Here is a 27,389-nt window from a genome sequence, read left to right as displayed (position 1 = left end):
TGGCAAGAAGAGGATTTGAACCAGGGACAATAGCACATGAAAGCAACCCTTAGGCTATTGCCTCAGGAAGGCAGGAGATCCTGTCAGGCAAGTTCCCAACTGAGCTGTACTTGCTTGAAGGAAGCAACTGATTTGCATCAGTGTGGGTGCTATATGGATGGCAATTACCACTTCAGTGATGCATGCAAAGACAGGCTCTGGTGGATTGAGCAGGCAAGACCAATAGTGGGTCCAATGGTCAATAAGACAGTTTCTGCATGTGCTGTACAGAGAAGTGAGGAACAGATGGGGCTCATCAGCCTAGGAAATTAGCCTATCTAGGAGAAGGAAAACTCTTATCCTAACCCTTTACTGACTTGTGGAATATCTTCAGAAGAAAAGGCTAAGGAGTAAACCCTGCACAAATCCAGCATGGAGTCCCTAAGATGGTTGGATGGTGCCTTGTATGCCGCCTCCTGGTAACTCCTGCAGCCAAGCTGGTGCTCTGCTTTCCTCTGGACCACATCAGTGAGGTATTACGGCTTGGGCAGCCCAGGACCTCCATACACACTGCCCCAGAGAGGTCACTTTATGCTGCTAACACAGCAGTTTGGCTTCACCCCTGGAGGCACACTCTGTAATTTCCTGGGACTTTGATTGTGCAACAGGTAGGGCTGGTTGGGCAATACACTGGTGCCCTAGGCACAGATTCAACATAGTATCCCATATATGAATTAACACAAGACCCAATTCACAAGACGGTTCTCTTGCACAATCCCTATTTAAATAAATAGCTCAAATTGGGGACAATTCCACAGACTTTAGATGTGTGGGTGACTCCAGGAACAAGAAACTTTCCCCCAATGAACTTCCTTCCATTCAAGTATCTTAGGATCTAAACCATTGTATGTTTCAGCTAGACTGGTTTACCAGAATAGGGCTTAAAGGTAGACCAGACCAAGGAAGAAGTGGAGAAAGAAGGCAGTCCTTGCATTCTCTTCCTCTTTTCTATATGTTAGAAATAATGCTAGTGAGCTCTCGTCACTCTTAGTGCTATTTATTCAATTTATATCACCCCTTCCAAAGGATCTCAAATGCTAACTGTAGAACGATGCAGCTATTTTGGTACTAAGGTAAATCATAGCCACTACAAAGAGAAACTTGAGTGGCCTCATCATGGTAAATACGAAAATATCTGTGAAGTTGCCTTTCATGGAGACAGACCAGAACTGTAAAAGGTAATTAGAGTATGGTCTCATAGAATTGTGAACCCTAGCTTGGAATTCACCTTTTGCACATCTGCCACACCCTGGGTCAACATCTTAACAGAGGTATCTGCTAAAACCCCAAGGTCTCATTCCATCTCAGTAACCACCAGTCTGGACCCCATGAGTATGTGAAGATACACAGGACAGAAGCAAAAGGAGAGCCTGTGAGGGCCTGACTTCCTCAATAAAGCTCCAGGCCCTCTCCCCACATGTTCAAAATTCTGTAGTGAAAAAATAATTATTTCCTTTACTCAGTTTTCGCTTTGCACATATTAACATTAGTTCTGCATTTTATTTCAACGTTTGCTGCTTATTATTTGTCAACTGTGCTTATTTACTGAGTTAAACATACAGCAAAAAGAGAGCATGGAAACTGCTGAATAAAAGGCAGCAATACAAACACAGAGTTCCAAACCCATTCTTTTTACTGTTACATGTTAGAGGTCTGATCAATGGAAAAAATGCAGAGTGGATTAGATTATCAGTAATGCTAAACCCAACCATGGCTCAGTTCTGGGTAGTACAGCAACAGCAGGACCAGGGGAGAAGCAAATCGGCTGCATTTTTTGCTGTGTACCTGCATGTTTGTTCATTCACACTAAGCCAACCTCTGACTTAACATTATGTGCAAAACAACCCAGTTCCACTATCTCCATTCAATACATTATTCTTTTCCATATAGGAAAGGAGTTTATAAACAACCATCCAGAAGATCACAACTATCAAATCTATATAGAAAGAATGGCTGTCAACTTAATGCAGGACACTGGATTTTTCAGTTAAATTAATTCACTTCTTATGAATTCATATACCTATTCCATTACCCATTGTCTCCAGTGTTAAAGGAGTTACTAAATGAAGAAATCAGTTACTTTGACACAGTCTTAAATCCAAAGTATGAAGATTTTTACAATGCAAACATTTTAGGTTTTTCTCCCCCTCACAGGAGAGGAGGGAGAACCAAGACAACAGTCACAACTGTACTCTCAATAAGAGTAAAAGGTTGTGTACAAGGAACTAGTAACATATAATTATATTCAGCAGAATGAAGGGCATGAAGGAAGTCTATTATGGCACCCAAATTCTACCATATGAAAAGATAGCCCTCTGATGCAGCAAGGGAGATAACGTACAGGGAAGTTCTATTCTGCACAAGGACCTGATTTTTTAAAACTAGTTTTTATTAAAGATTTTTTTTTGTTACAAAACAAACAGAAAAACAGGGAAAGGTACACCTATTATCTCCACTTTGCATTCATAAGTCTTTTTCACAGTTCATTTGCCTTTAGTGAAATACATTTTTGTCATAGACATCTTGCGGTTGAGGGGAAAAGGGAGTGGGGGAGAGATTGTTCTTTCATTCTGTTGTCTAGTCCTAGTGTAGGGCTTTGTGTCAGCATCATGTGGGTAGGACAAGGACCTGATGTTGATGAAATCCACATTATGGTGCTCATTTTCGTGAATTGGCTGGATATGTCATTTGATGATATATTACTGTGTACAACTAATGAGATTCTTGCATTGCAGGGGGTTGGGCTAGATGACCCTTGGGACCCCTTCCAACTCTACAGTTCTGTGATTCTATGTACTAGTGGCCTATGACCAGAACTGGTTAGGATCAAGGTCTACAATTATATGTATACCTGGAAACAAGCTCCACTGAACTCAATGGGTTGTAGCCAATTGAATCCACTGATTTCAATGGGTCTACTCAAACTATGACTAAGTTGAATGCAAACCAAATAAGACTGACTTACTTTTAAAACTCCATGCATGTCTATTCTTGTGTTTTCACCCCAAAACCAAATAAAAACAAGTTAAAGCAGTTTTTTCAAAGATGTAGATATGCCATTTCCTAGTTATTATCCCCATTGTTATTTCCATGTTATTATCCCCAGAAAGCAAACTGGAATTCTCAAACTTTCACTTCCATTTTTTACTTATCAGGCATAAAGGTAACTATCCAGAAAGGTCCTTCTCTCTCACCCACCCTTCTCTATCCTCCTCCCCCCCTACAGTGGGGGCTACTTTGAAATCTGTCCCTTGTTTCAAGGTTGACTGATGGGGGGTTCTGTTACAAGCTCGTCAAGAAGTTCAGATGCTTCTGCAACTAATAACTTTTGGTCCCACTACAGTACCTTTTTATTTGGAAGGAACAAATCTAAAATATGTTTTTCCGTAAAATGATCAAGAAATAGAGTTTAACCTTATACTGTAACTGCTACTAAGATTATAACAGCTAAAAATTGGGGAGGGGGAAAAGCATATCTCTTACTATATCTGAATGGATAGAGAAAATTTGGTACAATAGTTACTATGATTATGGTTTATGGGGAAATGGGTATTTTTTGTAACATTTTGGAACAAGTTTAATGAGAAGATTCGCCTTCATGCTGCGTTCAACCTGCTGTAATAGTATTTCTTCATGCTCTTTATTTTTTGTTTGTTTGTTTTGTTTTTAAAAATGTTGCCCATTGTAAATTATGGTTTACTCAGAAATGTACCATTGTTTTCACTGGGACTTAATTCAGAAAGAATTTGTGTCCGCTTCTTGTTTTTCTATTCTAAGCAATTATCCAAAACAACTCCTGAAATCTAAAACTATATATTAAAGTTCAAACTCGAATACACATATGTGTAACTGAATCCAAAGATGAACTTTTACAAAGCCAAGCCTAAAACAGGTTTCAAAATTATTGGAAAGAATTTTAAAGAATTGCTGGAAAGTTGTTTTTATTCACACACTCAAGCAGATCAGGAACTTTATCTCCTTTTTGTGCCTCCAAAACCTAAGAGAGAAAGAGAAAGATGATCAGTCAATGGGTAATACTTTTGAGAACAGATTGAAGAAATAATTTTGTATTATATACATAAATTCTATTAATGTTTACTTGTTTTTAAATTATTCCCCACCACCACCCTTTGTTTTCAACTGTTCTTATTTTATCTGTAAGTGGCCTTAAGTCACTGTCAGAGGAAAAAGGCAAGGAAAATATATATATATATATATATATATACACACACACACACACACACACACACACTCACTCACACACACAAAAAACCACCACCAATAAACAATTAAACATTACTACAAATGTGTTGTGTGGGTGTATCCTCTCTCATCTATTACAATGTTTAATAGAACTCCATTTGAGTAAATATTGTACACGTAAGACAAGACCTTTTGAAAACAGGTGGAAAGCTGTTCTACTCGCATATTTTAATATACAAATTTTCTATATGCCTGATGCGAGGCAGTAATATGGGAGAGTATTAAATTATGTGTGCTTTCTCCTACATTATGTTGTACAGTCCATACAGGTTTATCAGCTTGGTGAAAACTAAGCCTAAATCCTATGAAAAGTGAGGCAGATGACTTGTCACTTATCTACCCCCAAAGATTTAAACAGGAATTACATTACAGAATGGGAATGTGTGGAAGAATATATGACAAAACATCGTTCCAAAACAAATTTATTGATATGCATTGACTAACTTTTGTAAAGCTAAAATATTGACAGACGTCTTGTGGGGGAAACAGAAGCAATATACACAATACAAAAAGAAACAAAAACAAAAGAAGCTGTAAAGTGGTGGAGGGAAGTCACGGATAGGAATAAGGAAAATATATAAACAGAGAGATTTACACATACAGTATTGAAAACAATAATTTGGAATGTATTGCTAAGAATGTTAAAATGTGTAACTGAATGTAATAATGCAAATAAAATAAAAATATCATGAAAAAACAAAATTAAAATTAAACAGGAATTAAATGCAATCAATTTCTCTGGAGTGCAGTGAAGTGATTAAAGTCACCGCCCCTGAGGTTCACCAGGAAAATAAAGATAACATGGCTTATAACTTACCTGAGGTGGACTTTGTCCCTGAATAAGACGTTGAAGAGCTGTTTGAAGCACCAAATGTAGGAGGTGGAGCAGTTGGACCAGCCCACGTATTATGGTAAGGTGAATATCGGTTATACGTAGATGACCTGTGGTGGGGAGAAATCGATTAAACTATTTTAGTAACAAATGTCATTTCCCCACCACATGCAATAGCAGTAGTAATATAAATGCTTAAAGAAACAGATAAGCTAGTTTAGAAGTGCGGAGGTAAAGTATTTTCCCCTATAGATTTTATTAAAGTTTGAAAGAAAATTAAAAAGATATTGGATGTTTGATATAAACCTTTGTATCAAAAAAGCAAAAACAAAACTAATTAAATAAAAACAATCCAAAATTAAGAAAAAAGAACTGCTGATTCTTTGTTAGCTATATATAGAAAATTATTCCAAACATCCACTCTAAGGTAACACCCTACAATTACACTTTTTATAAACCAATATTTTCTTCAATCCTTAAACCCAGGTATCACATGTTCATGTTCTTTTTCAGCCAAAAAGTCTAGAAGGAGTCTGGTTTTTTTAAAGTGGAAGGTCATATAATGTGAAACTCCTCACCAGCAACAAAGGCACTGTGAACTCAGAAACCACCCCTTTCTTTTAAAAAGGTCACTATAGGAAAAACACATTTATATATGCAAGTGGATATTCAGTAATTTTGGAAAGGGCCATCGCACAGTGGCAGATTCTATATCCAGCATCCTGAGTTAGGGATGGGAGAGAACCCTGCCTCAAACCCTAGAGATATGCTACCTCTCAGTGTTGAGAATACAGAGGTAGGTCTGACATATAGAGCAGCTTTCTAGTTCCTAACAGCAACAAATTACAAGTAAACTTTCCTATGGTTCCATTAAAATAATACACTTCAATTTAACAAAGAACAAGATTGCCAAGGATGGTACTGAGCAAATTATTGTTAATTTTCAAACACAGGAAGTTGATGAACACCCCTAAATCCACCAATGTAACTCTTAATAAAAACTGTCCAAAGAAACAAACTTAGCTTCAGCTTAGAGGAACCTGTTGCCTGCACAGAACCGGGTTAATCTTGCCAGAAGACAGTAATTCCCACGAGTAGCTTTGGGATTTTATCTAGTCTCTTAACATGTTAATCAAGACAGAACCACCACAATAGTTTGCAGAGATATAAACAACAGCATCAAATATTCAGAAGTCTTTTAGATTCAGTGCAAAACCAAGGTCACACAGCCAGTGTAAATAATAGTATTACTGTACCTAAGAACCTAAGAAATAAAGTGTCTGTACAAAAGCAGACTAGAAGGCTGTGCTCAGTGAGTTCTTGGCAAATACTAAAAATAACTAAACATTGCAGGAAAATGCCAAAACAAATGGTTGCAAACTCACTTAAATAAGAATCTTAAGCCTTTTTTTTCTTTTTTTTAAAGAAAGAGACTTAACATGGTTACTGAGTTGTCATCAACTTCCTTTTTCCTCTGATTTACATGGGCTGTGTTTTGCACTGATAACTGAGCACTGATAAGCTGTTACTTAAATTTCATTCCTTTTGAAGCAGCAGTTAATCAAGTATACTACAAAACAATTATGTGGGGGAAAGCACAAAGGGAAATGGAGAGAAAAGGGAGGCTTGATAAGCAATAGGAGCCAAAGAAACTAGAGTCTGGGAAGGAATAACCTGGAATGTAAGATGAGCTAAGAGGAGCTGGAGATCAAATAAGTAATTAACAGAATTATACCTGGATCTGGTTATGGAAAGTAGCTAGTTCATAACAAACGAATCCTAGTTCTTAACAAACGAAACTGGAGAAACATTACTGTACAGTAGTTGTATATTGGAATAGGCAGGCCACAGGAATGCAAGACAAATATTAGAAGCTTATGTTAGAAAGAAGGAAGTCCAGCTTAAATACGATTTATAGTAACTTGACCTTTGAATTATTTTATCTTTATTTTCAAATGTACACCTCTCCTTTTTGTTTTTCAGAACTCCCCAAAACAAAAGATAATATGCAACAAGCAAAACAGAATTTAAGAATTTTTAGTATTTGAAATATTCTGTTATTTGAAAGCAAAGACCACCATTTAACACCTCAGTTCTCTTGAAGCTGCTGCTTTACTATAAACAGGGCAGCAGGAATTTCTTCACTGAATGATGCAATGTTATGCAACTGCAAAGCAAGGAGCCTAATTAAAAGAGCATTGTGTCAAGGATAGTCGATTTCTGTATTCTCTGGTGGCCAATCTAATTTCCAGACTGTGGCCCTGAAGAATACTTTGCACACAACTTAACTCCTTCATGGCTACTATAATAAAGTCTCCAAGTGACTACAGGCTGGATCACTATGAACAGAGATCACTTCAAGTACAAGATAAATATTTCTCAGAACTTTAAAGCATTTTTTCCTTTTGAAACTGTAGCATGCTTAATAAAATATTACAAATACAGTGGTGCCTCGCAAGACGAAATTAATTCGTTCCGCAAGTTTTTTCTTCTTGCGAGTTTTTCGTCTTGTGAAGCACGGTTTCCCATAGGAATGCATTGAAAATCAATTAATGCGTTCCTAGAGAAACCGCTTGCCAGGCTGGCAGTGCGGAGAAGGGCTTTTCTCCCCACCGCAAGCCTTCAGGACAGGTACGGGAACAGAGGGGAAGGCGCGCAGCGCTTTCCCTCTGTTCCCGGGGCTTGCGTGGGAGGAGGGTTTTTCCTCCCCACCGCCAACATTCAGAACAGCATTCTGAATGTTGGCGGTGGGAAGGAAAACCCTCCTCCCACCCCAAGTCTTCAGGAAAGCCATCCGAAGCCGGGCGGCGGGAGAAGGTGTCCCCGCCCGGCATCGGAGCTTCGTTCCGAAGCCGGGCGGCGGGAGGAGGTCCGAGGACAGTGGGGAAGACGCGCTGCGCTTCCCCGCTGTCCCGGAGATTTCCCTATGGGCTGTCGTTTTGCGAAGCAAGCCCATAGGGAAATTCGTTTTGCGAAGCGCCTCCAAAACGGAAAACCCTTTCGTCTAGTGGGTTTTCCGTCTTGCGAGGCGTTCGTCTTGCGGGGTACCACTGTATTACAAATCGTATCACATCAAATGCTGGAAATGCAATATAAATACTGCAGATTTTATGCATCTCTGGAAAATATATATTCCAAATGGAATGAGAACAGATTTGGAATGAGAATGGAATGAGAACAGTTTTTGGCCTTACGTTTGGGATTAATTTTACTATAGATGTTAGGGCTCGTGATTGATTTTGAATATACTGATTGCAGCTATGATTGTTTTAGCTATACATCAGAAAATTCCAGTTATTCCCCTAGTTAAAGGATGGTTAATCAAAACTTTAAAAATTGAATGGATAAATTATTGGATGTTGCATGTAGAAGACAATCTCTCACTTTGGTTTCTTGTCCTTGGGAAAGCCAATTCCTTTCACCTCTCACACATTTTATGTAAATTATTTTATGTAAATATATCACCCACTAGGCCTAGAAAGTATTGTTGCCAAGAGAAAACAAGGTAGATAGTCTTAGAGCTTACCTTTGGTTGCCTGCCAGGTATCCCAGTAGCCCTCCAGCACCTAACCCAGTCCAAAATCCTGGCCCTGAGTTCGAATTTGAACCAGAATACGAGCCACCAGCATCACCTTAATCCAAATAAAATTATATGGATTTAGATTAAACAATCTTTGAAACAGAAGCAGTGCTGTTATGTTGAAGAAAAGATACCAGAGGGCTATTTGCTTTCGAAAGTCACTCAAGATCAAGGCATGCTCTTGAATGATTTCAGACGTTGAATCAAGGCCTGCTTAAAAACTCTGAAGGAATGAAGGGGAACTACACTAACAGTTCACATATGCACACTCAAATACTGTTACGTAATGCTTCCAGATTCACAATGGGTAATATGAAGGCAATTCATCTGATGTTAATTCATACATGCAAATCATTATGATGCTACAGTTAATAAGAGACTCGAAAGAAAGAAAGAAAGAAAGAAAGAAAGAAAGAAAGAAAGAAGAAAGAAAGAAAGCACTGCTATGTCAGCCAACACTGGGTCCCCATTGCTAGAAACTGAAGGGTCTTTTAAAATTTCTAACAGCCTGATCTCAAATATATTTAAAAGTAGATCCGGAGATGCCACTGGGGGTTACTTCCTAATAAGCTGATTTTAATGTTTGATGTTTGGGGCAACCCAGCCAGGTGGACAGGGTATTATTATTATTACTACTACTAGTAGTACTACTACAAGTACTACTACTGTGGTACAATGGGACCTGCAATATTAGCAGAATAGGTACTACCAACAAGCTTCCCAGTTTGTTTAATGCCTTCTTTTTATTGACTCAGGATCTGCTAATAAAATAATTATTTCCAAGATGCAATGTAGTCATTCTTAATCATTCTTTGACCTTCTGAGGTTACTCTACTCCATTTCATTGACTTGAGATTTGAAAGACAGTACAGTGACAACATAATATACCTGCATCGCTACCAGAATTACATCTTGCCACAAATAGTTATAAATATAGAGGTAGTAACTAAGAGGGTATAGAAAAGATTATCTACAGAAAGCAAGCCACACCTACAAGCAATGAAGCATCCATGCTGATCTCCTTCTGCATTGCAGACTGGTAGAAGATGAGAGCTCAGGCCCTCATGAGTGGCATACTCTATTTCATATCCTCTTACCCTCTCATGGGATTACTGTTTCCCACCCTTTTGGTTTAGAATAAAATGTCAAATCAAGAGTAGAAGGAACTGTCATAAGAATGAAGTTCTACAGAATATAGACCTGAGTGAGGACTGAGAACAAGAAATGAACAAAATTCTACAATGCAGTACTACTTACTGTCCAGCTTTGGACAAGATCACTCAATGCCTGTGTTCCTATTGTCATATACAAGAGAGAACTTTACCTGTGAAGTGGGATTTAAATCCTGGAGGAGGTGTGGAGTCTGATTTAAATCCTGGTGGAGGGGGACTTTGATTATCCTGCCCATAGGTTCCTGGATAACCATCACCGTGAGAGAAACCATGTTGTGGCCGGTTGTCACAGAGGAATAGCTTGTAGACGCCGTAAACAAGGCCAACAAATAATATTAAGAGGATCACTCCAGCACCTGAGCCTAATGAATCATGAGATGTTGTGGAATAGTAACTCCCACCAAAGGAATTCGCTTTCTGCTGTCCTTCCTTGGTTAATTCTAATGTGTACTCCAAGCCACATGATCCTTTTAATATGTAAGGGTCATCTGGGTAATCGTAGCCTTCACAGCTTACTTCGATTTTTCCAAAGCGATATGAAATATCCATGTGTGCTTTACACTCCCACTGAAAAAGGAAACATCATTTGTTATTTTTGCTTCCTTTTAAGTAGAATAAAATAAACTACAGATACCAAATTGTGTCTGTCCTCAAGTGGACTAGATATCCATGGACTCCCCCTCCCTGCCCCTTAAATGTACACTAGATGACCTTATGGAGATCTGACTGAGCATACAGGGAGAGAAGGAGAAGTCCTGTCATATGAGAGGACTTCTGCTCACATGACCGTGGATCCCACCAATAATGTTATTTAAAAACAGTGTAACATACACAGCATTTCTGTTTCCTGCAGATTGGGAGCAAGTTCTCAAAAGGAATTTCACAAGAAAGTAACACTAAATAATTAATAAATTTGGACCACATTCCTTGTAATAAGACTTTAAACATGTATTCTCTGAGTTCTGTAGCAGTCAACACCAACTGTTTGACTGCATATATATATATATAGTACTTTTTGTTTATCCCTAGGGATTTTTAAATTTAATAGGATGCATATATCCTCAAAAGATTAAAACAGCATGTCATTTTTATTATTTTTATTATTTTTAATGTTTAAAGTTTTAAACAAAAGTTGGCAGAGGGAGTGTCAGAGTGAAGTAGCATGGATCTCAAACATTCTGTGTCAGCTTCTTCCCTTTACAGATAGGTAGCCGTGTTGGTCTGCCATAGTCAAAACAAAAAAAATTCCTTCCAGTAGCACCTTAAAGACCAACTAAGTTAGTTCTTGGTATGAGCTTTCGTGTGCATGCACACTTCTTCAGATACACTGAAACAGAAGTTGCCAGATCCTTCTATATAGTGAGAAGGTGGGGAGGGGTATTACTTCTTCCCTGTCTGAGATAAAAAAAGTGAGCCAGAAATGAATATGCCCTTTAGAAGTCACATCCCTTTGGTAAGGAACTATAGTACGACTCTATTTCCTAATGACTTGGCACAATGCATTGTCCAATTACAGAAAAGAAAAGAAAAACAGTACTTGACTTTATTATATGCAGTAACTACTGTATTTTTGGCCTAAAGAGTTCAATCTTCCAGGATTAAAAATATAATTACTTTAAAGAATGCAATAAAGAATTATCCTTATGGAGTTTACTCATATAACATTCAGATCAGAATCGTCAGTCTACTTGTTGCTGAAGACTTCCAAATATTCTACTAATTCATTCTTGTGACTGAGGAAGCAGGTTGGTCAACAATCTTGTTCAGGGAATTTTTATTACAGTTCAGTTTTTCTAAAAGCTGATATTTTCAGAGTCCCATAAATGAGGGAAACAGGATTCACAAAGTGGCTTGGGGAAGACTGTCAAACAGAAGTGCCCTTTACTAGCACCGGAACACTGACTGGGTCTCCAAATTTCTCTTGAAAGTAATATGGACCCACTTTGTAGAGGAGTTAGCTTCTCTCAATCTAACTTTGTTTTTCACCTCCTACATCTGGCTGCAAATGGAAGCATCAATGGCTCATCATCTCTAAGTCCTGGCCATTTTGCCTTATCAAGGGAACATTCTATGTATGCCTTATCAAGGGAACATACAGCATTTTCTCACCCCAACACCAGGATTAATTAATTTATACAGATTCCCAAGTAACTATACCTGTACATCGTAGCCATCCCAGCCTTTGTTGTAACACTGGACGACCTCGGGTGTGTACGCTGCACATCCAGCTGTGCCACCAGTACAGTGCAACTGGGGAACTGGAGATGTCCGTCGAGAATTTGTAAACCTGCCTGGGTAGAGTGTCAGGGCTTGGATTTCTCGCAACAAAATTTTATCTGGAAGAATGTGTGAGTACAAAAATAGATTGAGAAACACTAGGAAAAAATAGGAATGCAGAATTTCCTTTTTTAAAAAAAAAATCCAGTATAATCACTAAAAGCGAACAGGTAACTTCTCAGTAGAATAATTCCCGTTACCATTTTCCCAATATTTCCCAGCTGCCTATGATAATCCCAAATACTGAGTTAACAAATAATATTACAAAGCTCTCTAGTGTCTGAAAACTAAGCACAGAAAAATGGATTTTCTTATGCTCTACATATATGCTGATGCATAAGTACTGGAGGACAGGAAAGCACTGCCTTGCTGGATCAGGCCAATACCCCATATCTGCCTTTCTCAAACTTGGGTCCCCAATTGTTGTTGGACTACCAACACCCATCATCCTGGACCACTAGTCCCGGTAACCAGGGGTGATGGGGAACCAAGTTTGAGAAAGGCTGTTCCATATTGTCAAGTATGTTTCCAATATCTGTCAGCCAGGTGCTTCTGAAATCTCAGTAAGCAAGATACTGTATGTCTCTTATTTTCTATTTGCAAAGCATAATAATGATCAAATATATATAGTGTTTGGACATGGAGGTTCCATTTAATTTACAATCCTATCTACAATTACATGCAAATAAAGCCCACCGAACTGCAGCACATTGGATCTGAATTCTAAAGTCCATGAAATTCACAGCATTGGGCTGTTACATTGAGGTTCAATTAGCCCACTACCTTATTCATAAGATGCCTTTGAAAGCTACAACTTTCCCCTGGCCTGACTAGTGGTTAGTATGGGGAGAGATACTGCTGCTGAGTAGGAAGGTTTCCATGTTGTCACCACAGTTACTGAGAATATGAAAAGACACTTGTTGGATCACATCAAATATTCACTTAGTGACCAGTCAGATGATTCTGGAACTCTTACAAAAAGGCAACTGCTCTCCTGTTTATTTCTCTCCCCCACCCGCACCCCCAAGAGGATCTGTCCTGAGTGTCAACACAAGGGGGCTTGTGAAGAAGGCACAGCAGAGACTGTACTTTTTGAGAATTCTAAGGAAAAACCATCTTCCGCAGAAACTGCTGCTTGCCTTCTATCACTGTGCCATTGAGAGCGTGCTCACTTATGGCTTATGTGTGTGGTACGGAAGCTGTACTACCCAGGACAGGATGGGGTTGTGCAGAGTTGTTAAGGCAGCAGAGAGCATTGTTGGCTGCCCACTCTCCACCTTAGAGCAGATTTATGCCACAAGGTGCCATAGGAAGGCACTGGACATAGTAAAAGATCCATCGCATCCTGGTCACTGTCTCTTCGAGCTCCTGCCGTCGGGACGGAGATACAGGACGATGAAGACAAGAACAAGCCGTCTTAAGAACAGCTTCTTCTCCAGAGCGATCTCGGCCCTGAATGGGAAGCCTGGACTTTGAAAGTCATCTAATCTTCCTTGCTGTATTATACTGTATTGTTTTAATTAGTGTTTTTATAGTGTTTTTATAGTGTTTTATAGTGTTTTTATAGTGTTTTGATTTTGTGTGGAGTGCCCTACCTGGGTGGATGGAGCAGCCAAGTAATTTCGTTGTCCCCGAGAGGGGGCAATGACAATAAAGATATTATTATTATTATTATTATTATTATTATTATTATTATTATTATTATTATTAAAACCCCAGTCATATTCAGAGACAAACTGCCTCGGAGTTTGCATCTTTCATTTGTTAATTCATTAATTCATAGAATCATAGTACTGTTGAGTTGAAGGGGCTCTGTGGGCCATTTATTACTACTACTACTAAATCTGTATACTGCCTCATACGTCTTGTGTGTTTATTGAATATGTTTCAGGTAACCAGAGGTTTGTTGTTGTTTTACTGCCCCATACCTGTAGGACTCAAATATTTCACAAGATAAAATTGCAATATAAAAACATAAAAGACATTAAAGAAATTTTAAAAATGCAAACATTAAAGACATTAAAGAAATTTTAAAAATGCAAACAACCCAATAACCTCCTACACATTTTAAAAGGACATCTGGTCCCAGCCCTCTGCAATCCAATGCATTTGTCAACAAAAGCAACAAAGCCCATGCCTCAGGCTTACAACCACACCCACCACCAGTCACAGGAGGAAAAAGGGGGATGTAGAGGTAAGCATCTTAAAAAGCAGAGACATCACCTTGCCAACAAAGGTCCGTATAGTTAAAGCTATGGTTTTCCCAGTAGTGATGTATGGAAGTGAGAGCTAGACCATCAAGAAGGTTGATCGCCGAAGAATGGATGCTTTTGAATTCTGGTGCTGGAGGAGACTCTTGAGAGTCCCATGGACTGCAAGAAGATCCAACCTATCCATTCTGAAAGAAATCAGCCCTGAATGCTCACTGGAAGGACAGATCCTGAAGCTGAGGCTCCAGTACTTTGGCCACCTCATGAGAAGAGAAGACTCCCTGGAAAAGACCCTGATGTTGGGAAAGATGGAGGGCACAAGGAGAAGGGGATGGCAGAGGACGAGATGGTTGGATAGTGTTCTCGAAGCTACCAGCATGAGTCTGACCAAACTGCGGGAGGTAGTGGAGGACAGAGGTGCCTGGCGTGCTCTGGTCCAGGGGGTCACGAAGAGTCGGACACAACTAAACGACTCAACAACAAGAGGCAAGCGGGAAACGACCAAACTCAGGCATCAAATTCAAATGACAAATGGAAAGGCGGAAAGGGCTGCTGTCACCCTTAATGAATGTTAGAATGATGTTGGATGAAAAGTTATGTAGTTTTTAGGTATAACGCTATAAGGAGTATGAAAAAATGGACTATTAACAGACAAAAATTTAATGTTACAATATTTTAAGATTAAAGATTAGGATAAATAAAGAGGGGAAGGATTTGCTGAACTAACAAATTGAACGGGAATACAAAAAGGGAGGTGTGAGGAGGTCCGGGAAACAAGCAAATGAAAGATAAGTGATGGAAAGATGGAATTGGGTTTTTTTAAACTATTTTTATTTCGTATTTTTCTTTTTTCTTTTTTCATTTTGTAAAATTCTAATAAATATCTTTAAAAAAAAAAAAAAAGGAAAGGGCTGTCACCTTTGGACGCCCCGACATGCCAAGAAGAGACACCTTCGGCTGGCCGGTCCCACTTCTGCCTGTCAAACCAGGAAGCTCCCAAGGAAGCAGGGCGCCGAGAGAGCCGCCCTCCCGCACCGAAAGCGTTTCTGAGGTAAACTGCTCCTGAACCTGGAGGCCCCATTTCCCTGTCAAGACCGACGACAGTAGCCTCTGACAGGATACTATGGCCCTTCCCCACCCCACCCCCCCCGCCACTCCGGCCTGGCCTTACCCTGCTGGGCCCAGCCCCACGCCAGCCCGCTCCCCGTCAGCACCACCAACAGCGGCAGGAGCAGCGGCAGCCTCAGCGGCGCCACCATCGCGGCGCGTCCGCCGACGAGTCTTCTCTCTCAGCGGCTGCGGCGTCGGCGCTCTCCGCGTCTCTGATTGGTTCCCTCACCGGCTCGCGGCTGCTGCCTTCTTCAAGGGTCGAACCTTCTCGACGGCGCAACGGTGTTTTAACCGCCTCGCAGTTGGGGGGGGGGCGGGATTTTGTCGCCCGCCTTTCGCGACTGGAGGGTCGTCCGACAAGGCGATGGGATGATTGGCCATTCCGCCCGTCGCCCGGCAATCCTATTCGCTGGCTGGAGAAGCTCCTCTCCTCTCATTGGCTCTGCTGGCTATGGGAGGCGGGGCAAAGCAAGCAGCAGCCGGGAACCAATGGGCTTGTGCTGGGTGTACAGAGTGTATCGTCTCTTCCGGTGAGTCAGTGTCAATAAACAAAGGCCGCTTACAGGGTCTTGTTAGACTACAACTCCCATGATCCCTTTCTAGCAGGACCAATCGTCACGGGTGATGGGTGTTGTAGTCCATCGACAGCCGGCGACCCAAGTTTGAGGAACAGGGGACCGGACACGGGAAAAGTTCCCCAGTAATAGTAGATTATTATTATGGTTGTTTGCTGGCAAGCAAGCTGGAGTCTTTTGTAACCTTACACACATTCAAGCACAATGTGTCTTGAGCTGTTGTAGGCAGGGCTATACTTGCACAAAGCCATGAAGGAAGCACAACAGACATATATGATGCAATCTATTACTCAGCTGTGCAATGCACTCTATGATTCAGTTAAGGTTGTGAACAGTGGAGGTTTTTTAAAAAGAACCTGACCTTTTAGCAGCAGCTTGATCTATGGGTAGTGAAACCCCTGGATGGTTAAGTCCAGTCAAAGGTGACTATGGGGTGTGGCACTCATCTCACTTCAGGCCAACGTTTCTCCACATACAGCTTTCCGGGTCATGTGGCCAGCATGACTAAACTGCTTCTGGCGCAATGGGACACCATGACGGAAACCAGAGTGCACGGAAACGCCGTTTACCTTCCTGCTACAGCGGTACATATTTATCTACTTGCACTGCTGTGCTTTTGAACTGCTAGGTTGGCAGGAGCTGGGACCTTCACCCCATCATGCGGATTTGAACCGCTGACCTTCTGATCAGCAAGTCCAAAAGGTTCAGTGTTTTAGAGCACAGCACCACCCTCTCCCTTCGACATTTACTTGACATTATAGTAAAAGTTGTTGGCTCCTTTATATTAAGTAATTGCAACAAAATGATTTTTCCAGTGCCATGGATATTTGACCTTTTATTCCCCACTCCCACACATATTCAATTGTATTAATTAATCTGTGCAGATTTACAACACACTATGCCTTCCATTTGCTTTATAGAGCATACACAACGCCACCTTAAAAAAAACCCCACAATAATTATACACATATATTTGTTGAGAGCTGTTGTGAATGTCCTAGGCCAGGGAATCTCTGTATGCCTTCTGGACTTGGTGGATTGATCATTTACCTTGAATCATGGTGCGGTTTCCAAAAATAAGCTCAGACACTGGTATAATTTAAATGATTTTATAATTTGTATCTTGTTGTACACGCAACTATGAAATTGCAAAGTTAAGTGTTATACAAACAGTTTTAACTTGGTCTCACAGAAACCTGCTTAAACTATCAAGATATTAAGAAGAACCAGCCTATGAGCATGTTGAATGGTGATGAAGGGAAGTAATGAGGTTGGAGGGGAAAGGTATAAAAAGGAGGCAGGACAAAAGGTTGCATAAATTCCATTCCCTTTTGGTGTCTCGGCAGCAGGACTGCATCATTCCCTGCTCTTAAGAGATCCCTCCGTATCATCTTTATCTTTCAAATCATAAAGTTGTAGAGTTGGAAGGGATCCCGAGGGTCATCTAGTCCAACCCCCTGCAATGCAGGAATCTCAACTAAATCATACATGACAGAACAGTATTTCCCATGAGGTCCAAGGGTTGCCCACCTCCAAATACATTCAATCAAAGAAATAAGAATATAAGCAGGTGGGTAACATATTTCATTGTCGGCGGGGGGGCGGGGGACTTCCAGGTTCATGGTCGAAGCCATTCAAAAAAACACATCACCCCAAGTGAAAGCTGCCTACGCAATAGACGAATCTAGAATATTCAAGTGTAATAGGTATTATTGGGCACAAACACCACCTGTCAGGAGTTCACGCTGTTTCCAGCTCAGTTCTTATTTTACGTGAAAATTAACGCTACTTCAATTCTCTTATCTCTATATTACAAAGTGGATGGGGCTGCATTTGGGGGAGAGTGACTGTCCTCCGTTAATATTTTAAGAAGGAGACTGAGCTGAAGCCGGTTTAGATTTGCAATCAAAAGTCCCTTCTCCTTCTCTCTTTCATTCTCGCTTTCGTTGGATGAGCCAAAGTGCCATCCGATCCCATCTTGCCCTAAAATCCCTGTTCCCATAGACGTGTCTCATTTCCGCCCTGGAGGAAGGAGCAGGTGAAACGCCCTACAGAACCTGCAAGTTGCGCCCTGCGTGTCCATCTACACATTTTAAAGTCTACGGTGCCATCCGGCTTCTGCCCGCCCGAAGTCCTTCTCTGTTCTGAAAGAGCGCTCACTTCCGGGTTCTGTCTGGCCGTCTTCCTCCCGCTCTGTGGTTGGCTGGGAGCGGCCTGTGCGCGACAATAACAGCAGCATCATGGCCGGCATCAAAGGTAGCGCCGCTGTGGCGGTTCCGAGGGGTGGCATGGAAAGGGCCTCGGAGCAAGGCGGGGCGCGGGGGGGGGGGTCTTCCGTGCCAGGCCCGGGAAAGGACGTCGCCCCTCTGCCCTGGCGGTGACGTCTTCTGGCGGGGGGGGGGGGCAGAGAAGAGGGACCGCGTTGTTTCCATGGCAACGTGCGCCTTCCCCGCCTGTGAGGATGCGCCGCTTGGCTAGAAAAGCGCGCAAACGGAGAGAGTGTCTCGTTTGTTTCTTTCTCTGCTGCCCCCAATACCTGGACCCACATTTGGAGGCCTGTGTGGGGTTGGCGCTCCCCACCCCTCAAGTCCGTTTCCGACATCCCTAGGCATGGGCCGGGTCGCAAGGCGAGCCCAGTGTTGTTGCCGGAAGCAAGGCCCGCCTCACAGGAGTTTTAACTTTCCGAGTTAGCGGGTGTAGGAGATGCAGCTCCAGAGCATGTGCAGAGATAGTATTTCCCCACCACCACCACCCCACTTCCCCCAGAGCCAGGTACTGGGGCAGAACAGGGAAGGGATGACATCTTAATGTTACTGTTAATTATTAAATTTGTATACTGACCTTCTCATGCGTATGTTCACAACATAAAAATGCAATATAAAAATAACACAAAATTATTGTTATTGTTACAGTGGTACCTCGGGTTACATACGCTTCAGGTTACAGACTCTGCTAACCCAGAAATAGTGCTTCAGGTTAAGAACTTTGCTTCATGATAAGAACAGAAATTGGGCTCCGGCGGCGCGGCAGCAACAGGAGGCCCCACTAGCTAAAGTGGTGCTTCAGGTTAAGAACAGTTTCAGGTTAAGAACGGACCTCCAGAACGAATTAAGTACTTAACCCGAGGTACCACTGTATTGCCCTTCTTGTCAGCTCTCCGAAGGTATCCCAGTTGTCATGCAAAATGAAATCTTGGGCTCTGCAAACCTTTGGACCGCAAACCAATGCACACTCGTGGGAATGGACATGGGTAAACTCTATCAGCCAAGCTTTGCGGTACCTTAAAATGCAAGAAACATTGTGATCCTCTGCCTTTCCAGGCAGACGCAATGCCCCGCTGAGTGCAGTGGGGCTGCCAAATAAGTGCATGTAAGATTGCAGCTACACATTTACTGCAGCATAAACGATGAACCTGGTCTCTCCCACTAAAGATCCTGTCACAATGAATTGGTTAGTCTGAGGAGGGAAATGACTTTTTGATGGTTTTGTTGCATTAGACTATGCAGCTTCTTCTGGAATTCAGTACCATTTAGCTTGGAAGAATTTTCTGATTAAGTAACACACATAGGTTTGCCAATGTTTCTCAGACTTGGACCCCTAGCTGTGGTTGGGCTACAGCTCCCATCATCCCAGACCTGCTAGCTAGAGGTGATAGCTAGGGATGATAGGAGTTGTATACAACAACAGCTGGTTTGAGAAGCACTGAATCCATTCCAGTAAACTTGATCTTGCAACCTACTAAGTTACCAGATGCAAAGGAGGAAGATGAGGCTCCTGTGCAATTTAAATAACTGTTTATTTGACACATTTCTTATTTGTCTCTCATCTTGAAGTGGTTCACAATGTTAATCTTACCCCTTTAAATAGCAATATGCATACATACTTGGAGGGAGGCTGGGCTAAGTTTGGTAAATAGGAAAGAGATTTGGTACATTGCAAGCAAGAATAAAAGAAAGTGGAGTGGCTTTATGAGAAATGTCACTGATTTGGTCAGTGATACTGGGGCAGAAGAGACGCGGGTGGTGCTGTGGGAAGAGGTAGACGCCACCGTGGGTCAGGGCCGGGATGGGAGAGTGCTAGAGTCCTGTCTAGTCAAATTGCGTGGGATCAATTCCAATCTGTTACCTCCGAGGATGTGGACAGGCTGCTTGGACAAGTGAAACCAGCCACCTGTCTCCTTGATCCTTGCCCATCCTGGCTTATAAAAGCTAACCGGGAAGGGCTGGGCGATGGCCACATGGCTGTACGCCGGCTCCCTCGGCCAATAAAGCGAGATGAGCGCTGCAACCCCAGAGTCATCCACGACTGGACCTAATGGTCAGGGGTCCCTTTACCTTTACCTTTACTGGGCCAGACAACAGGGAAGTGCTGATACCTTAATACACAAACTTATATAAATTAACACAAAAGTAAGCCTTTTTGAGTTCAAAAATGAGACTTCATCTTATGAATTAATTAATTTTATAATGAATGATTTTAGAGTGTTGTTTATGCTGTACTTTTGTACTGTTTTATTGTTGTTAGCCGCCCTGAGCCCGGCTTCGGCTGGGGAGGGCGGGATATAAATTATTATTATTATTATTATTATTATTATTATTATTATTATTATTATTATTATAGTACATAGGATTTTGCTTTTGTCTTGAACTTGCTGGGTATACTTAGGTAAGCTACTTTGTCTCCACGTCAGTCCCAGTCTGAAATATTGAGAAAATAATATTCATCTACCTTACAGAGATGTTGTAGGAATGATGGATGTAATTTTTGCGTAGAACTATGAACAGCCGGAAAAGGCTATATAAATGCTAACACTTTTGCAGTCTTAACAGTTAAGTCAATATCATTTAGTAATTTATTTACTGATGTCCTTCCTTTCCGTGAAATCAGCAGCAACCCAGCATAAAATTGGGTTCTCACCAGCAGTACCTAAATACAACAGAACAGTCCTGAGATCCCCAATTATCAGCATCAAATTTATAAAGTGTAAATATAACTGTTTTTCATCTCACATAATGCATTACTTGTATTATTTTCATAAAGAACGTTCTACCAGGAGCTGTCAAAGCAGTTCACAGCTTATATAGATGTAATTTTTGGAAAGGGGGCCATTTACACTATTTTGTATTGCCCCCCTCTTACTTTTTTCCAAGCTGGAGTTGCATCTTTGCTATTGTGTTGTATGGTATATTCAAAGTGACTGAACGAGAAGGCTATTGATGAGAGGAATAGAAGCAGTACTCTGGTCTCCCTTCTGCCCGCAGTTCTTGTTAGTAGAGGGGAAAAACTGATCAAATATTTTGGAGGACTGATACAGTTTTATGTCTGTCTTTACAGCTTTGATTAGCCTGTCCTTTGGGGGAGCAGTTGGACTAATGTTCCTGATGCTTGGTTGTGCCCTTCCGCAGTACAAGTAATGCATTTTCAAAAGCATATTCTTGTTTGCTGTTGTCTTAGTTTCCTTTTTAATTTCTAACTCTCTTTTCTTCCTTCGTAGCTATTGGGTTTAAATAAGCAAACAAAACCAACACCAATTCTGGCAAATCACTAGCACCCTTTTGTTGATACTTTTGAGTGAGAAAAAGAAACAAGCTGTGGTCTTATGTCAAATCAGACAATTAGTCTGCAAAGTCAGTAACATCAGCATTAACTGCAGACTCTTTAGCGTTTCAGACTGTCTTCCAGACCTGTCTGTCAATGCCAGAGATTGAAACCAGGGTCTTCTGCCATAGCCCTTCCCAACATATGCCAACTGAGCATAGACTCTAGCTATGTGATGAAATTCTAGTTGTAATTTGCAGCTACAAAGGTGCTCTGTTTATTGTAATCCATATTGGATAGTTCAGGGTTAGCCAATTTGACCTCCCGGCACTGCCGGACTATCCCATTATTTCTGCCTTTTTGCCGTACTGGCTGGAGTTTATGGGGGTTGGAGTCCAGCAATATCTGAGGAGCACCACATTGACTTATCTCGGAATCGTGAATAGACTTGGAGATAGAAAGCCTCTCAGGGTGCAATCCAAAAAGTTTATTCTTCTGAAGAGTCCTAAAGCAATAAACAGAGTGACTTCACAGCTTCAATCTGCCCTACAATATAGCTTTGGGTTCGAAAGCACGTCAGAATGCAAGTAGATAAATAGGTACCGCTCCGGCAGGAAGGTAAACGGGGTTTCCGTGGACTGCTCTGGTTCGCCAGAAGCGGCTTAGTCATGCTGGCCACATGACCCAGAAGCTGTACGCCGGCTCCCTTGGCCAATAAAGCGAGAGGAGCTCCGCAACCCTAGAGTCGGTCACGACTGGACCTAAAGGTCAGGGGTCCCTTTACCTTTACCTTTAACAGCCTGAACTATAAATTGAAACAAATCATATGACTTTCTATTCCACTCTCTTCAATGCATCAATTTTGTTACTCCGGTTGAACAGTTGCTTATATGCTTAATAAATTTGTTCTCCTTAAGGTGGAGATACCAATGTTAAGAGATTATTTCAAAAACTGTCATATTAGGTCTGAGCATCAAACTGGCCTAAGCTTTCTTACCATGTATCTCATCTGGCCCTAAAAAAATGGTCCCTCCTATCCCAAAGGGCACCAAGCCTTGGGTTAGATGTTTTGTTGGACTTGTATTTTCCCCAGCTGTCTTTGCACATGACTTTTATTTGCATTATCATGAATTATTACATTGCTTATATATGGGTGTGGCTGTTTTATTGTGTTTTGCTGTGTATTGTAAAGGCAGACTTTATCTAAAGATACTCTGAGGACAAGAGGAAGAATACCTGTAAAATGTTATTTGCTTTCTTTTCTTCTAGCGAATATTGGCCTCTCTTTGTCCTGTTCTTCTACACCCTTTCTCCAATTCCGTATTGCATAGCAAGAAGAGTCGTCGAAGACACAGATGCTACAAGTAATGCCTGCAAGGAACTTGCCATATTTCTTACGACGGGCATTGTTGTCTCAGCATTTGGGCTCCCAATTGTGTTTGCCAGAGCACTGCTGGTTAGTAATTCCTCCTTTTGAGCCTGTGTTTCACTGTGGTGTTCTGTTTGTTTAAAAAGTGAGAAGCATAGAACAGGTCAAACGATGTTGGGTAGTTCATAAAGTTTGTAGGCAGGACTCTAGATTATTTGTCAGAGCATCTGGCAGATATAGAGCCCAGATTATGGTATCAGGCACATAAAACTGTTGAAACAAATAGGATTTGGCCCTAAACAGGATCTATTTGGGATGCCACCTGGGAACCCTCTGAGCTCCTAAGAACAATGGGTTCCACATATAAGCAAATATTATAAATGTAAGAAGTGGCTTGCATCCAATGTAATCACTCTGTGAATGGAAGGAGCTTCTTCCATTCAATTACGTTGGTTGCAGCTTAATAGGTAGCATAATGTATACATGTTTGTTTGCTTCTTTGTATATGCCATGTAACTCTCCTTTCCCCCTCGACCATAGATTCGCTGGGGAGCCTGTGCGCTTGTCCTCACAGGAAACACAGTCATCTTTGCTACCATCCTAGGGTTTTTCTTGGTATTTGGCAGCAACGACGACTTCAGCTGGCAACAGTGGTGAAAAGAGCTGGAAAGAGAACTATCGGCATCTTGTGTCATTCAGTGGCCATCCATCCAACAGCAAGAACGGGCAATAAAGCGAATGTACTCTTTCCACAGAGGGACTCTAGGTGTAGGATACTCTGTAGTCACTTTTCCTCTCCTTTCACGTTCAACTTCTAACGTCTTGCTTGATTTAAATGTTATTAATTGTTGATGCTGTTTTAGTTTAATGCTTTACTTTAATGTGGGGATCAGAATGCTTAAATGTGATGTTTAAATCTGTGTTTTTCTTTTTTTCTGTTTTTTTGAAGAACATAACTGCGTTTAAATATGAAATCGATCTTTTGACCATGAATTATTTTTAAGCTACAATGTACAATCGTGTAACCAAACTGGCAGCAAATGGAGGTCACAGTCCAGTCATATGGAAGTGTTTTTGAAGCCCTATCGTGCACAGGTATTTTTTGAAGTAAGTCCCACTGAGTTCAATAGGGCTTACTCCCGAGCAAGTGTGCATAGGATTGTTCACATGTCCTATTTAACTCAGTAGGAGTGAAGCATGTGCTCAACACTCACCCCCTTTTGAAATAAATAGAAAGTGCTTAGATATAGCTGGCATGTGCTGTTTATTAGCAAATGTGTACATGGTTATGGGATTTTGGAAGTGAAGTGTAAAGAGCTGAAGGGAGAAGCACTTAGCAGCTGATTAATGGGTTGCTTGTTTCCATAGACAGCTGAAAATGTGATAATGCCAATAGTATGGGGATAGCTTTTAATAAGGGGAATTTTTTTATTATTTTGGAAGTTTATGCTCATTGTACAAATATTTTGCAAGTTTTTATTGTTGACACTCCAAATGAGGAGGGGGAAACTTAATTTCTCAATGGGAAGTGGAAGACGTCTGACATTTAAAATCCACTTTTTAAAACATCCCATTTTGAAATCTTTCTGTTTATATGTATTATACACTTTGAAAATCTATGAAGTCAACTCTTTATATGTTTTACCAAAGGGGAGGTAAAAGGAACACCCATGTAACTACTGATTATGGGCACAACTCAGCCAGAAGATCTCCTGCAGAGGCCACATAGAAATGAATGGCAGTGCTCTTGTCCAGCTCCCTTTCATTGTCACCGTGACATGTACAGGAGAACTACTCAGTGGATTGCACCCACTATGTTTGCAAAGTATAAAAGGAGAATTTCTGCTTCCCTTTTTAATTTATTTTATACATGGTATAAAAAGGCTTTTCAAATGTAGATTGAAACTTTTCACTGTAGGTAATAACTTACCTGACAGATCAATTATTGTATTGATATACAGTCAAAGCTTGGCTACCTTGCAGATCTTTGACTATGAAGGTTTTATAGTGGTCCTGTCAATGTTCCGGTTTATGCATTAATAAATGTTAATCATAATTGTAGTTCTGTTAGAGTATACTACACGTACCATACAATATTTATATTTGTTGCATACCTCTTAATTGTCTTTTCCATTAACCATAAATAACCGTATTTTGTAGACCCAATTATTTTGGAGTGGTGCTTTGCTGGTGACTCGTTAGTAAGATACTCAGATGTCTCTGTGCTCTCACACTGTGCAGTCATGCAAACTAGCCAAGTCTAGCCAAGTGATATAGTCACCTGAACACATTCCGCTCTTAATATAGCTTTCTGCTGGCACAACTCAGTGGAGCTTTCTTCTTTCCTTCCCTGACTGGTTCATAGACATGCATGCTCCACAGTGAACCCCAGCGTACGCATCTAGGCATCACTCACCTCCCCAGGATCTTGGGAGGGTGAGGGGCATCTGGATAGAGATAAAGGCAGTGAGTATGTATTGGTCTCCCACTGCAAGTAAGAGAGTTGAACGGAAGCTCTTTGCTGCATCCTTCTACTGAGAGAACTCTGTCCATGGTAGGGAAGCTGCATCATGTCCTCCTTCATGTGCTGGCATCAAAGGAGTTGATGAACAGATTGTAGTTATCAGGGCATCAGTCTACAGAAGTTTAGGCGATGAATGGGTTCTGTTTCTTAAAAATAATGTGATACCGACTTAAAATTTAAAACTAAGCCTGAGGGTGATCTTGACGGTTACATCCCTATTGTAACTTCAAAAACATTTTTGTCCTGAGATTCAAGAGGAGAAGAGGGACACGTACAAAGTGATTGTGAAGTACTTGTGCCCAGTGATTTGAATCCTGGTCCAAGTTTTAAATGTCTGAACGTTTTTCCAGGTCTTTCAAGGACGTTGAAGCACGACTTCTGCATGACACAGATATTTATGCTCTCAAATCCCTGAAATTCCTTTGGAAATTCTTTACATTGACAGTGGAACAGTTGTATCTGTCAAATAGATGACTCATTTAGTGATCCTTCCAATCATGTATTATAGCAAATGAGTTCTCTTCTCCCCTGTTGTACTGTTACTTTTCTTTGTGAAATTACTGGCTACTCTTCAGTTGGGCGCCAACTCTGTTATATTTAATAGTAGTGTATTTTCTGTGTATTAATTGTGTGGACAGCATTGTGGCGGTGATCTTGCTTATTTTTAGACATAGTGCTGTCTCCTATTATCAGGTTAGACATTTGAGAGGTATGTCTTTCTTCATGTAATATGCACTGAGCAGCATTGCCATCCTTCTACAAAGAGAAATTTTGATGAGAAAACAATAAAAAATTTAAATATCAGAATGTTTTGGCTTTTTAATGGGCATCTTCTCTTAATAACAGGATAGAAAACCAGCTTCACTATAATGTGTGAAGTAGTTTCTCATGCTTGGAGAGCAGCAAGCCAATTATCTAGTCCTGATATATAGACGTTAGTTGTTCTGATGAAATTGGCTCAGTCAAATAGATCTATGGCTTGGCTCTCTTTAAGACTTGTGCCATCAGCTGAGCATATAGACAGAGCTGTGTGTACTCCCCAACTAAAAAAATAAAAATTCACTCCAAATTCTGTCTCCTCCACAAATTCACAAGTTGCAGGAACCCAGTTTAGCAAAAGCAAAAGTGATATTGATGTAAACGTGTACAAAATAGCCCAATGAACTACAGATAATACAAAAAGCTAAAAATAATACAATCCAAGGTCACTGAGTGTATACAAGCGAGTGCCACTATGTAAACCAAAAATAGAGGAACAAGATTTTCCATTCATAGAAAAGGGGTAAAAATGGTTTACATCAATGCCACCTTTATTTTCGTTCCTGTGACTTGGTATCTTTGTTACCTGCCATTGAGGACCCCTCCTGTGTTTTTCATCACAAATTCAGAAGACGGTATTACTTACCTGCACATTGTTGGGAGGCTGTGGAGCATTACAGGAAAAACTAGATTGGAGGGCAGCAATGCCGCAGACGAAAGGATCTTGGCCTTTCTTGCTTATTGCTATATAACAACGAAAGAAGCATGTGGGCCAAGATTAGCCCAGCTTTGAAGTTTCAGTTTGAGAGAGGAAAAGGGGATGAGGCTGGAGTTTTCTTGACCCTTTGCAGTGTTTTTCAAACTTTACAGACCCTCCATGTGTCCCAGGGACAGTCCCGGATTTATAAAGGCCACCCCAGTCTCTGATTTGATTTCCTTAGGACGCCCTTATTTTAATCAGAGGGTATGGAGTTGTCTGACCCCGGAGCCATCCGAAAGCAGCCCTGTATAGGGAAGGGGGTTTGTTTTTTTAAATAAAAGAGTAATGTTTTATGTTTTTATATATGTTGAACCTGCCCAGAATGGCTGGGGCATCCCAGTCAGTTGGGCAGGGTATAATAAAATAAATAATAATAATGGA

The 27,389-nt window shown here is 41.0% G+C and overlaps 2 protein-coding genes and 1 long non-coding RNA gene across 5 annotated transcripts; 2 read left to right on the top strand and 1 right to left on the bottom strand.

The window, feature by feature from the left end:
• Positions 1-1,649: 1,649 nt before the first annotated feature.
• Positions 1,650-15,803, bottom strand: SARAF (store-operated calcium entry associated regulatory factor). 3 transcript variants are annotated; one of them, XM_077921704.1, is made up of 7 exons: positions 15,292-15,469; positions 12,044-12,222; positions 10,039-10,453; positions 8,661-8,766; positions 5,120-5,244; positions 3,976-4,036; positions 1,650-3,515 (listed from the first exon to the last, which is right to left on the bottom strand). In XM_077921704.1, the coding sequence occupies exons 1-6, from the start codon at positions 15,452-15,454 to the stop codon at positions 4,011-4,013; spliced, it is 1,014 nt and encodes a 337-aa protein (XP_077777830.1). In that variant the 5' UTR covers positions 15,455-15,469; the 3' UTR covers positions 1,650-3,515; positions 3,976-4,010. The 3 variants fall into 3 exon arrangements, with proteins under 3 accessions (XP_077777830.1, XP_028568084.2, XP_028568083.2); XM_028712251.2 differs by lacking the exon at positions 15,292-15,469 and adding an exon at positions 15,545-15,803 and having other exon boundaries at positions 1,650-4,036; XM_028712250.2 differs by having other exon boundaries at positions 1,650-4,036.
• Positions 13,210-13,837, top strand: LOC144326033 (uncharacterized). Its single transcript, XR_013391190.1, has 2 exons — positions 13,210-13,699; positions 13,731-13,837. It is a non-coding gene; the product is annotated as an uncharacterized LOC144326033 (long non-coding RNA).
• Positions 15,804-18,164: 2,361 nt separating the features above from the next.
• Positions 18,165-26,296, top strand: LEPROTL1 (leptin receptor overlapping transcript like 1). Its single transcript, XM_028712317.2, has 4 exons — positions 18,165-18,314; positions 21,393-21,468; positions 22,866-23,052; positions 23,506-26,296. Exons 1-4 carry the CDS (start codon positions 18,299-18,301, stop codon positions 23,620-23,622), a joined length of 396 nt encoding a protein of 131 aa, XP_028568150.1. The 5' UTR covers positions 18,165-18,298; the 3' UTR covers positions 23,623-26,296.
• The last annotated feature ends 1,093 nt before the right edge of the window (positions 26,297-27,389 follow it).

Source organism: Podarcis muralis, chromosome 17 (assembly GCF_964188315.1).
Source record: "Podarcis muralis chromosome 17, rPodMur119.hap1.1, whole genome shotgun sequence".
Classification (NCBI taxonomy): domain Eukaryota; kingdom Metazoa; phylum Chordata; class Lepidosauria; order Squamata; family Lacertidae; genus Podarcis; species Podarcis muralis.
Note: the sequence above shows the minus strand (reverse complement) of the source record. Positions and strands in the feature narration are given on the sequence as shown.

Bases quoted from the DNA above. Each gene is read 5' to 3' on its own strand.
- LEPROTL1 (XM_028712317.2), top strand. The intron at 21,469-22,865 runs GTAATGCATTTT...CTTTTCTTCTAG, and splicing joins TGTGCCCTTCCGCAGTACAA to CGAATATTGGCCTCTCTTTG. The intron at 23,053-23,505 runs GTTAGTAATTCC...CCTCGACCATAG, and splicing joins TGTTTGCCAGAGCACTGCTG to ATTCGCTGGGGAGCCTGTGC.
- SARAF (XM_028712250.2), bottom strand. From the start codon at position 15,454: ATGGGGCCTCCAGGTTCAGGAGCAGTTTACCTCAGAAACGCTTTCGGT. The intron at 10,454-12,043 runs GTATAGTTACTT...TTCCTTTTTCAG, and splicing joins GGGATGGCTACGATGTACAG to TGGGAGTGTAAAGCACACAT. The intron at 5,245-8,660 runs GTAAGCTCTAAG...TCCCCACCACAG, and splicing joins TACCTGGCAGGCAACCAAAG to GTCATCTACGTATAACCGAT.